The sequence below is a fragment of the Drosophila rhopaloa genome, unplaced genomic scaffold (genome assembly GCF_018152115.1).
Source record: "Drosophila rhopaloa isolate 14029-0021.01 unplaced genomic scaffold, ASM1815211v1 contig_163, whole genome shotgun sequence".
NCBI classification, from domain to species: Eukaryota; Metazoa; Arthropoda; class Insecta; order Diptera; family Drosophilidae; genus Drosophila; species Drosophila rhopaloa.
Window position 1 is genome coordinate 5,169,852 of NW_025335043.1, and position 12,252 is coordinate 5,182,103.

Genomic DNA, 12,252 nt, shown 5'->3' on the forward strand with positions numbered 1-12,252 from the left:
CTATTTTATTACTTTTATTTGTTCTGATTTTAAAGTAATTAAATTATAATAAGCTAGGTTAAAAATAATAACAGAAGATCTTTAAGCTTTTTAGATTAAACAATTAAAATTTAATTAATTCATACCAAATATGATGTTATATGGCGACAGTGCGGTTTTTACAATAAACATGTTTGTTCTCCTATATACAATAAACAAGAAGTTGTAAAAATTCTAAATATATAGGTAATAAGTAGGTTCTTAAAAAAAATCTATTTTGAAGCAAATTAAAGATTAAATAAATTTGGGGTTGCTGTTGAGCTGTATGAGTATTGGTTACGGCCAATTTAAATTTACAATCTTTCGAATTTTTTTGAAGTTTGCGCTGGTAGAACTTCATTACAACTACTATACAATACCAAAAATATCCATAGATTATTCAACTTTCGATCAATTTCACAGTTAATTGGAATGGCCAATAATGCTAAACATTTGCAAATCAAAGCTGGATAAGAGTTCAATCAATTGACATTCCAATTATAAATGCATTATATGGTTTTTTAAAATATAAATTTATTAATAACATACAAGTGCAAAGTGCTTTTATTCTTACAATAACAAGGATAAATTATATAACTATAAATGCGAATGGGATTGAAGGAGTCATAAGTTCGGAAATTGAAACCAGTCCGGAGTTCTTTTAAAGGAGGCTAACCACTACGCTTCTTCTTGTGGTGGATCTTCACGACCTTCTTGGGGCGGTGGGTCTTGCGCTTGTATTTGATCACGTGCTCCTTCTTTTTGGATGAGGAGGATTCCGTGGTCGTGGTAGTGGAAGTGGCCGCAGTGGTAGTGGTGGTGGTGTCAGATGCCGCAGTGGTGGTAGTGGTGGTGGTTGCCTCCGTCGTGGCTGTGGTTGTTGTGGCACCACTGGCCGGACTGGACAGGCTCACCAGGATACATCCCACAGTGGCCAAAAGGAGGAGGGCACAGGAGAACTTCATGTTGATGTCTGGTAATTGAATGTGATCAACTGATGCTTTTCTGGATCATGGAGCACACTATTTATACCTTTCTAGTGGCTTATGGATCTGGGTTATTACCGTGAGAACCTTACGCATAATACCATTTTTTCTAGTCCACTTGGAAACGCAGGCTAATCAAATAAAATTAGCAAAACACTATGCCTACCATAAAACAGTTGTGCAAACAGAAAAGATATTTTGAAAATTTTAATATAGCTGGAAACCTATTGACGCTGCTTTAGAATTTCAGCTGGCTATATTTACACACGCACTTTCTTTATTATTATTGTATCACACAATGTGACAAATATAGCAGTCAGTAGATATAAGTATTAAGGTAAGTAAGTATTAGGTAATACATAATAATAATATATAAATATAATATTATAATTTTATTTTTGTATCTTTCTAAGAAATCTTTCTTTGTATCCAAAATTTGGATTTTAAATATTATGTGGGAAGAAAATACGCACCAACCTATGTTAGTCGGGCTATTATGAAGAACCAGTTTAAAACCGTTTACCAAACACCACAAAATCAAAATAACAATACGTTGATAACTGATGTCATAAATGAACGATGAAAAAGAAACAAAGTTTCAATTCGATAACTTGGAGTGCCATTGAAATGTAGGAAAGAATAAGGCTAATAGGTCATGCGAGTACCCACATCTTTGGTCCATGGTCTATAGAATAGGTCGTAAACCAAGAGAACAGGTTCCCACCAACTCTTCACCTGTGACGCGTGCTTTTTACGGTCCCCACACTTACCGACATGCAGACATATGTACGTATCTACCTACTTAGCTACTAAATACCAAACAACCTCTCTTTACAGTGCCAATAAATGGTGTTTAATTGTGCTGTTTTTTTTTCTGTCCTTTTTACAGACTCCGGTTGGCGACACTCACCCAAGGAAGAGAAGAAGAGAGTACAAATCGGGAGAGATCTTTTTGCATACACCTCTAGTGCTGCTGGTTTAGGTTCTATCCAGCCAAAAATAGCTATTTAATACCTTAGAAAGTATCCAAGTGGGGCCAAACGAATGATTGCTAAAATGTGCAGATATTTATTTTTAATCCATGGGATTGTCTATTTTTGTATTTGAATTTTTGGTTCAAGATGGGATATATATTTCGTTTGGGAGTCAAACTTTTTAATGCTTCAAAGATTTTTTTTAATATGGCATTCAAGGTGAAGGGAAAGTTGCTTCCCTCGAATTAATTATGTTTTTATACTTTCTGAGGGGATGGTTTCGCTTACAGATGATAACTATCTTTACCCATTTTAGCCTACCTTTTTTCCCATTTAAAATCCTTCAACACTGAGCATTCCTTGGCTGACAAAACGGGAAATGGGTTAAGAATTATGGCGAGAAAACGCAGAGGAAGAAGAGGAAAGAGACTGGGCTCCAGCTTCAGCTCCAGCTCCAGCAGCCGAACCGCATTCCAGACTCAGGCTCCGCAGTCATTGCACAGTGGATCGTTTTCCATAAACTCATGGCAAAAATCGAACTCTGATATGTTTTTTAATATTTTAAGTTTTTTTAATTAAGGAAATTAAATTATAAAATGTTATCATTTGAAACAAACCTGGTTTTCAAATCTGAGAGAGTTTTCTGATTTGGTAAATATGTTAATACAAATATACATTAATATATTCTTTCGTTTTCTTACTGAGAATATATAATATTTCATAGAAAATAAGGTTTTTGCCTTATTTTAGGAATAGTTTCCTTAACCGAGATTAGATATATGTGAATAAATTCAGCTATTAAACAGATCAAATTTTTGCAACGTATTTTGCACAAAAGACCCACAGTGCGCAGCAGCAGCGGCTGCGCAGAAGAAAGAGAGCCATCGCGGATCCACTTCCATTCAGTTTCAGTCTATTCCATTCAATTCAGTCAGTGCGTCGCGAGATCTTTAACGTGCAGGTTGCGTTTTTTGGTTTTGGCCAAGAAGCCAGGTAGATGGTTATTTTACTTCCGTGAGTGTGTGTTTGTGGGAATATTTCGGTAACGAAACTTTCTTTAACAGCTGGCCATCGTTTGTATGTAAATGCAAATCAGTTAAGAAGCCTGGGAGCGAGACAGGTGGAGTGTAGAAAGTGCAAAACAGGTTTTTTGTTTGCAGGCAAACGTGGCAAAATACAAAATTAAGAAAACAAAAAAAAGTGAAAAAAAAAAGTGATTGCTTGATTAGCGCTGTATTATCTCATGATTGAGGATTGCTAATTGATCAGTGAAAGTGGTTGGAAATAAACAATGCGAGGAAGAAATGCCCGCTAAAAGCCCATGCTAAAAACAAAAACAACAAAAACGAGGAACCGCTATGTCTGCCACCTACACTAATACAATTACTCAGCGCCGCAAGACGGCTAAAGTGAAGCAACAGCAACAATGCGATTTGAGCGGCGAGCCAAACGAAAGACTTCACTTTCGCAGCCGATCGACAAACTCGAAAGCAACAACAACCGCCTCGGCGTTGGGAAACTCACCTTCCCCACTATGCTGTAACGGTGCTCTAACGCTGCTCAATTGCTGCGTCGACGTCAATTGCCATTTAAATGCCCCACTGCGCGGCAGCGTTAGTCGGCACTCGACGCCGACGCCAACGCTGACTGCGACGCCTACGCCTACGCCGGCAGCGACGCCAAAACAAGACTCCCCCACTCCTACCTCCGATCGTTCGCGCTCTCTCTCTCGTTCACCTTCGTCGACGCGCTCCCGCTCGCTCTCCTGTCACAAACAGCAACACAAGAGCAGCGCAGCAGCCGCCGTCGCGGCAGAACAAAGAGAGAAAACCAATACTGCCTTGCCGCCATTTACCGTTAGTCTGAGCATCGATCTCTTCAGCTGGGCCCTCTTTCTCTTGGCGTTCGGCACACGTTTCTACAAGCTGGCAACACCGCCGCATATAGTGTGAGTACAAAAACAATAACAAACCGGGAACTGCAAAATTGAGGTCACCAGTCAGGAAAAATAATAGTACACATAGAAAAACTGTGATTAGGTGCTGGTCGAGGCCACGAACTATAAAATTAGTAAATATATTCCGACTCTCAGTTTATCACTCATACGCACAGTTGCCCTTGACCTATTACGTGTCGTATGAGTAACATTTAAAGTAACTTTGAGACCATGGCGAATATTGTTGTATATTATTGTTTTCGAATAACTTTATGGCAATGGCCAATTTATATTAAATGGTGACGGTATTGACTTCAAATATCTAAATATTTTAAATATTTATTTTAAATATTTATTTTACCTGCAAATTTCGATTTATCAGAAGCATTTTGTTCAAAAGCTATGTTTAACATTACTTGTAAGCACAAAAATCAATCCAGAAATAGTTTTATTACATAACTACATTTTAATTTGATTAGTCACTTTTTGTGTGTAATTTACCACTCCCAACCGTCCTACAAAAAAACTTATAGAAACTGAAAGTTTGAGGCACAGCAATTTGGATAATGATTAAGACGTAAAGCTTAATTTTAGATGTTAATTATTGTAAATAGAATATATGTATATTATCACATAAATGCTTAACAACAATTATTTTTACCGTACAGTTTCGATGAACTCCACTACGGCAAGTACATTTCGATGTACATGCGCAACATCTTTTTCTTCGATCAACATCCGCCGCTGGGGAAACAGCTAATCGCCGGTCTGGTCAGCCTGGCTGGCTACGATGGAAACTATACTTTCTCTAGGATTGGAGAGCCCTATGCGCCGGACATGCCCATCTTCTGGTTTCGATTTGTACCTGCCATGTGCGGAAGTCTATTGGCTCCCGCAGTTTACAAGCTGCTGTTGGAGGCGAAGCTGAGTCGATGGTCGTCCGCCCTGGGTGGTCTGCTCGTCGTGCTAGATAACTCCCTATTGACCCAATCCCGTTTCGTGCTCATGGAATCGATGCTTTTGCTGGCCAGCACTTTGGGAATCGCCTGTCTGCTTCGGTTCCAGCGGTGTCGCCTGGGCAGCCTCGAATGGCTGATCAATGGATCAGCGGCGGCCGTATTCTTGGGCGCCGCCGGAACGGTCAAGTACATTGGATTCCTGGCGCTCGGCCTCGCTTTCTATATGTTATGTCGACACCTGTGGCAGCTGCTTTACGACGCGACTCTCACTAGTAAGATGTCCATTGCATCAAATTATTTTAAATATGTTTTAAAAGTATTACAGAAATTCAGAAATTATTCGTTCTGTTACCGTGGCGTATACCTAATATGAAACTGAAATACCTCTTGTCTTTTTTAAAGTTCTTTAAATTACTTCGATTTTTCTTTAGAATAAATACAAACTTTTATTGCAAAATATAATGTAAAAAATTTCAATGTTTTATCGGTTCTTCGCACAAATCTAAAATATTTTTTATTTTGAAATTCAAGTTACAAAAATAAATGTTAATGATTTTAAAACCTTTTGTCGAATACAACTTTTAAGTATACTGTTTGAGTTAAATTTGTATCATGTTTCAGTTTATAAATGGTCTTCGATATATATATTTTTTTAATTTGTTAAATCATTACGATTGTTTTAAGAAACTAAAATGTTTTTCCTCTTTGCAGATCGCCAGCTGTGGATGCACGCCCTAAGTCGCTTGCTTATCTTTGCTGGGATTCCATTGGCCGTCTACGTAGGAGTCTTCTACATCCACTTTCGGACTCTGCATCGCGCTGGACCGCATGACAGCATCATGACCAGTGCGTTCCAGGCTTCGCTGGAAGGTGGACTGGCATCGATCACACGGGGACAACCATTGGCGGTGGTCCATGGATCCCAGATTACACTGCGTCACACACACGGACGCACCTGCTGGCTGCACTCGCATGCAGCCGTTTATCCGGTGCGCTACCCGGACAAGAGGGGCTCCTCCCACCAGCAGCAGGTCACCTGCTACTCCTTCAAGGATGTGAACAACTGGTGGCTGGTGAAGCGACCGACAAAGGAAAACCTGGTGGTGGGAGATCATCCGGATGTAATTCGGCACGGCGACATCATCCAATTGGTGCATGGGATCACCAGCCGAGCACTGAATTCGCATGATGTGGCTGCCGCGATGACGCCGCAATGCCAGGAGGTCAGCTGCTACATAGACTACGAGATCAAGATGGCCGGTGAGCTATTGTGGCGCGTCGAGATCCTGAATCGCGATTCCGAGGGAGACAGCTGGCATGCCATCAAGTCGGAGATTCGGCTAGTTCACGAGTCCACGGGAGCAACCCTGAAGTTCAGCGGTCGTCAATTACCGGATTGGGGCTTCAATCAGCACGAGGTGGTGGCGGATCGTGAGCGGGGAGCTAGCGAGGACACCATCTGGAATGTCGAAGAGCACCGCTATACACAGAGTAAGCAGTCCTGGGAAATTGTTATTAAATTAGTTAATTGGTTTCTCAATCTTTAATAGCTGAAGACCATCGTGAACGAGAGCGCCAGCTGTTGACCGCCGAAATGATACCCACCAAGCGAACACGCCTTTCGTTCTGGGCCAAGTTAATGGAGTTGCAGTCCAAGATGCTGTTCCAAACCAAATCGGTGCCAAGTCACATGTACAGCTCGATGCCGCACGAGTGGCCGCTGATGGACAAGGGCATTGCCTACTGGCTGGACTCGGAGTCCAGTGCGCAGATTTATTTGCTGGGTAACGTACTCATCTGGTACACGGCCACTGCAGGAATACTCGTCTACGCCGTCTTACTCGCATTTTACGCCGCACGCCGTCAACGTCATTGCTTCGATATTTCCGAGCAGGAGTGGCAGCGATTCCTGATCGCCGGCGACACCTTCTTCGTGGGCTACCTGATACACTACCTGCCGTACTTCTTTGTGGATCGCACACTCTTCCTGCACAACTACTTGCCAGCCTTTGTGTTTAAGTTACTCCTTTTGTGTTTCGTTGTGGAGCACCTGGACTACCTGCTAAGGCGCTACTGCACCGGCCATGGTGTTCACCTGGTGCGCCTGTACCGCCTTCTGCTTATCTTTTGGGTAGTGGCCGTGCTCAGCATTTTCTCCAAGTTCATACCATTGAGTTATGGAGCGCGAAAGATGAGCACAAGTGAGGTGCGGAGTCTGAGATGGAAGGACACCTGGGACTTTGTCCTGCATAAGAATCATCTCCTGCACTGAAGATAACAGATGCCATCTCCGCGGCCAGAGAGACGTGCAATGATGTACAATAGACTAAAAGACCTAGCTAAAGTTGAACTAGTGCTAAGCCATAAATTATTTGAAATGTAAACATACTCATTCGCAAGACCGATTACAAAAATTATTTATTATTTAAAAGTAAATGCGAGTTTGAATCATCAGTTTTGGGAACGGATTTGGAAAGGCAACGAAAATCAAATATCTTATCTTATTTAATTTACAGTGACTAAAAGAATTGTTTTATTTTGAATTCCAAATAACATTTTTTTTTAAAATCTGTTTTAAATACTAACGTAATTGTTACTTTGCTTACCTGGTTCATTTAAAAGATATATTGTTAAAAAAAAAACACAAATCTGGCGAAATTTTACTTGTCATTTTTAGGTTTATAAGCACACAGTAAACACTGAAAACCACACCACATACACACATTAAACATGGCCAACAGGGGACACTTTATAGACAGAAACGTAGATATTCGGGCCGCAGGAGTGTCCACCATCGGATTACATGAAGAGGGAGATGTGAGGGATTGCCTGATCGTCAACAACGCGGAGGAGTTGGCCGAGAGTGCGGTACGTGCCAAGTGCCAACAGGATAGGAGCAAATCCAATAGTCTTCCTGCTATGTCGGTGATTCCCAGCAACAGCCTCCGAGATTTGCTGACCAGCGAGCTGCAGAAGTCTCGCTTCATGTCCTTTAAGGAGAAGTTCTACGAGGAGATGTACTTCAAGGAGCCGAACTTGGGTCAGATCAAGCCAACTTACTCCAAGCCGGACAACGTGACCAATTCGAGCCAGACCTTCGGACGTCCGTCGAATGCGACACCCTCCGAATCCCTCTACACAATCATATTTCCGCCGAAGTCCACGGATCAGGTGAATAAGGAGTACCAGGAGTTCCACGACAAGCACATCATAAGCCACAATCACTACTTCCCTTCGGAGCAGATCAATCGCAAGTAGGTCGACTAATTGTATTATTCTTTTAACTACTATTTATATTTTCAATATAAACTCAATTTGTAACTGTTTCTATAAGATCATCTTAGATGGTACATAGTTTTTAATTAGTTTTTTATTTTATTTACCTCTTAATTTTAGTATAATGCAAATAACTTTGTAAGCCTTTTTCTTCAGATATACCCAACCATTTGATCGAAAATCGCCATGTGGATATATTCACAGCACCGGCGACTTTGGACTCAATGTGAAACGCTGTCTTGAAGAGGGTGAAAATCATCTGAAGGTTATTGGCAAGTCTCAAGTTGATTTTATGAATCGGACAGAAGCTCCCTTGGGAACGAAATTCAAAAAGTAAGAATTCAGAGAGACAGTAATATTGTAAGGTGCTTTGCTTAATAGCAAAGCCTTTTTATGTGAAAGGAAATGAGGTTTAAAATTAATTAACTTTGATAAACTTTTATATACAATAGGTATCCTTGTGAGGTTCCCGACATAACTTTTGGCGTCCCTTTGCGAAGCAGTGGCGATGTAAAGATGTTGCTTAATAATATAGTTCCCTGCGAAAAGTCCAATCGGCTCATAGATGCCATCAGCTATTTGAACAAAAAGCGCCAAAGTCTGAGGAAATGTCTCGATTTCTATGAACTGATCTCCATGCTGGAGCGAAGTGATCATCAAACGGGCTATCTGCCACTGTCCCGAATCCTTGAAATTATCGGCAACTTCCACATCCGTTTGGATTCCCAGAAAATGTGTGTGGCGCTGTCCCATTTTCATATGATCATTGATGAGGGTTGTTCCACGGAGCGTGTAAATTACGCTGATTTCTGCCGACTTCTTTCCATTCAGGAGCCACTCCCCAAAACAGGAAATTTGGACACAGTTTCCGTTGCAAGTTGCCTGGACACCACTTATCGTTTACTCTGCGCCGATCGCCATAAGAAACCCAAGGAGGTTGATGTGATAAAAAATCAGCAGTTCGAAGAGGATAAAACGTGTGTTAAGGACCTCGTTTCACCGGAATTGGCCATTTTACGTGGCCTCAAAACCAGTGATTTTAGCCGTTTGCGGCCCAAGGTGGAAATCGAACGGATCTTCAGGAGACTCGTTCCAATGGATAAATTCGAGGATATTTGGCACAGACTGATGGTTGAGCACAGGGACCAGAGTGAAATGGCATCCGTCAGTCAATTTCATACCGAGATGCGTAATACAACTGTTATATAGAAGCATTATAAATAAAGTATGGGCCATAATACTCTGGTACATCACTATACAGCTAAACGGTTATAAAAATACAAGCAAAATAATTTAAAACAAATATACCTCAAATACAGGCTGAAATATGATAGAGGTCAATAAAACAATCCGATAATAATAACCGGTCAATCGACTTAAAGAATATTTTTCTTAAATCATTTAAGTAAAAAATGTAAGTTACATAGTTCAAAATCAAAAATACAAAATAAACCAATAACAAGCATATCGAATGTAAATATGAATATATTAAAAATACAAATATCCAGCGTCACTGAATAACCTAGTTATGCGGAGTTTTATTATCACGTCTGCTAGAAAAAATGTAGCATATCTTTGGGCGGATATTTGTGGGTGACAAATATTTACCTTTAGTTGAATTCCGAGTATTGATTCACGTTTATTATCATTTTTAAGACAATAGAGGAATTCACTTAAGTAATTGTTTGTCAAATAGACAGATTTCAAGATAAACCAAACTAATCCGGAAACTACTAGTGAGCTATAAATGGGGCAACACCAACTTCAGTCAATCACAACACTCGATCACAGCTTTTCGATCCAGTTTAACTTTAATTGTCTAGTAAGCTCCAACAGCATACAAAATGAAGTACCTCTTCGTGGTCGCCCTTATTGCGTTGTCCATTCAGTTGGCCTACTCTGCAACTTCTACCACTACTGATGCCACTACCACTACAACAACCACTGCGGCAACAACCACTACAACAACAACAGAAAAGTCCACCCACAAGAAGAGATGCTGGAAGGGCAACAACTGGTGCCACACGCACATCCCCAAAAGGAAATGCAAGCACCCAAAGAGGTGCCACAAGACCGTCGTGATAGTGACCCGCAGAAAGAACTAAGAGCAATCCAGATGTTTATTATGAAATAAATATATCAAAAATATCAAACAGTTTCGTTGTGAATGGCAATCAGCTTGGTAGAAATCCACGTGTAGCTCCTAAATTATATTTTGTGTTTTTTAAACATCTTCTTGGCTCGTGGGCTTTTCTTGCACACGAAGTTTATCTGCAGTCACTGCTGAGCGGTGACGGTATTTTATCGCGATTCTTATAACAATAAGCAAGTTTTAAGCTGTTTTGTGCTTTGCCCCTCGCCCTGCGCGTCTGCGCGAGCGAGAGGTTGTCATCGACCTGTCTCTCAGACTTACATCGTCCGATATAATGGAGAATTTACCTGCTCAATTGCGCCCCAGTAATGGATGTGATAAGTTTGAGGAGATGAGGAAAGTAGCTGATGCAGACCCTGAAGAAATACGCTGCCAGCTCCGCGCTAAGCGTACAGATGTAACTGCTTTACTCGCAGGTATGCCAACACAAGCAACGACCTCCTCGTTGGTGACAATCAGCAGCAACGCCACTACAAGTGTAACCTGCACCATCTCCAACGTCCAGGCAAGCTTGGTCTGTACTCCAACATACACTGGGTCTGCAATCGTGGCACCTAGCATTTACCCAACTATGTCTGACAATAATTTAACAAAATGCATCTTTCAAGCAGACAATCGGAGTATTAATAGGAAACGCAAAGGAGTGACTAACTCCCCTTTACCTGTCCTGTCTCCTCCTCCGATTCGCAAAACTAAACGGCAGGCCACTGCGACTCCCAATGAGGCGGCCTCTACTTCCGCTGCACCGACATTCGGAAACAATCGCTTTGCGATTCTGGCTGCTGAAGCGGAAAGTATGGAGCAAGACATGTTGGATGACAATGATGAGTCTGATGCCCCCAATGGAGATAGACAGCCTACAAAATCTAACAAGATCCCTGCTATTTGTGTACCGAACGTAAGCGATCCGGTCTTATTGGAACAATCTCTTGACCTTAGCATTGGCTCCAAAAACTACAACATCCGCACTTCCAAATTTGGTGTATCCAGAATATATACAGCCAACTCAGACGCTTTTCGGCTAGCTGTAAAAACACTGACAACTCTTAAGTGTAAATTTTGGCACCATCAGTTAAAAGAAGACAAGGCCTACAGAGTAGTTCTGAAAGGACTCCATACAAACGTTCCGAAATCTCAAATAACACAGGGATTTACTGAATTCGGCTTTGAGGTCCTTAACATATACTGCCCCAAAAAGACTGATTGGAAGAACATCCAGGTGAACGAAGATGATAATGAAGCTACAGTAAATTATAAAACTAGGCAGAATATGTTTTATATCAACCTTAAGCAGGGTGCAAACGTCGCAGAGTCCCTAAAAATTACGCAACTCGGGAGATACAGAGTCACTGTCGAGCGTGCACCCCGTAGAAAAGAATTACTTCAATGTCAAAGATGCCAAATTTTTGGACATTCTAAAAACTACTGTGTTCAGGACCCTGTTTGTGGTAAATGTAGTGGTTCTCATGTTACTGGTTCCACACTCTGTGTAAGCGATACATGCTTGTGCGTAAACTGTGGCGGTAACCACGTCTCGACAGATAAAGATTGCCCGGTCAGATTAGAAAAAAATAAAAAACAAAAGCCGAGGCCTAGACTCCCGGTAACAAATGATCCAGGACGCGTATCGCGTGGATTCATACCAGCTCAGGCATTAAGAACGAATATATCGTATGCTGATATAGCTCGACCCAAGGATATGCAAGCAAGGACTGGCTCAACCTCGCAGAGTGACGCAAGCTCTCCTTCAGACCCTAGGCTCACCCTTAAATTCACAGCGTTAGATAATGCCATCCGCGACATTAATAGCAAACTGGACACTTTATTTAAGCTGATGCAGGAAAATGCTGAGTCCAACAAGGCTTTCAGAGAGCTGGTTCACGTTCTCATTGCGCGATTGCCGAAATGATTCAATCAGAATTAAATATCGGATTGTGGAACGCTCGTGGAT

The 12,252-nt window shown here is 41.3% G+C and overlaps 4 protein-coding genes across 4 annotated transcripts; 3 read left to right on the forward strand and 1 right to left on the reverse strand.

Annotated features, from left to right (window-relative positions):
* Window positions 1-689: 689 nt before the first annotated feature.
* On the reverse strand, window positions 690-989 carry LOC108043282 (protein new-glue 3-like). Its single transcript, XM_017121903.2, has one exon. The coding sequence runs from the start codon at window positions 981-983 to the stop codon at window positions 690-692; it is 294 nt and encodes a 97-aa protein (XP_016977392.1). The 5' UTR covers window positions 984-989.
* A 1,925-nt stretch (window positions 990-2,914) lies between these two features.
* On the forward strand, window positions 2,915-7,309 carry LOC108043284 (protein O-mannosyltransferase 1). Its single transcript, XM_017121905.2, has 4 exons — window positions 2,915-3,926; window positions 4,583-5,145; window positions 5,585-6,364; window positions 6,424-7,309. The coding sequence occupies exons 1-4, from the start codon at window positions 3,337-3,339 to the stop codon at window positions 7,143-7,145; spliced, it is 2,655 nt and encodes an 884-aa protein (XP_016977394.1). The 5' UTR covers window positions 2,915-3,336; the 3' UTR covers window positions 7,146-7,309.
* A 150-nt stretch (window positions 7,310-7,459) lies between these two features.
* Window positions 7,460-9,524, forward strand: LOC108043285. Its single transcript, XM_017121907.2, has 3 exons — window positions 7,460-8,127; window positions 8,306-8,482; window positions 8,602-9,524. The coding sequence occupies exons 1-3, from the start codon at window positions 7,604-7,606 to the stop codon at window positions 9,356-9,358; spliced, it is 1,458 nt and encodes a 485-aa protein (XP_016977396.1). The 5' UTR covers window positions 7,460-7,603; the 3' UTR covers window positions 9,359-9,524.
* A 416-nt stretch (window positions 9,525-9,940) lies between these two features.
* LOC123037428 (protein new-glue 1-like) lies at window positions 9,941-10,261 on the forward strand. The gene has a single exon (XM_044458015.1). It carries the CDS (start codon window positions 9,994-9,996, stop codon window positions 10,252-10,254), a length of 261 nt encoding a protein of 86 aa, XP_044313950.1. The 5' UTR covers window positions 9,941-9,993; the 3' UTR covers window positions 10,255-10,261.
* Window positions 10,262-12,252: the final 1,991 nt, after the last annotated feature.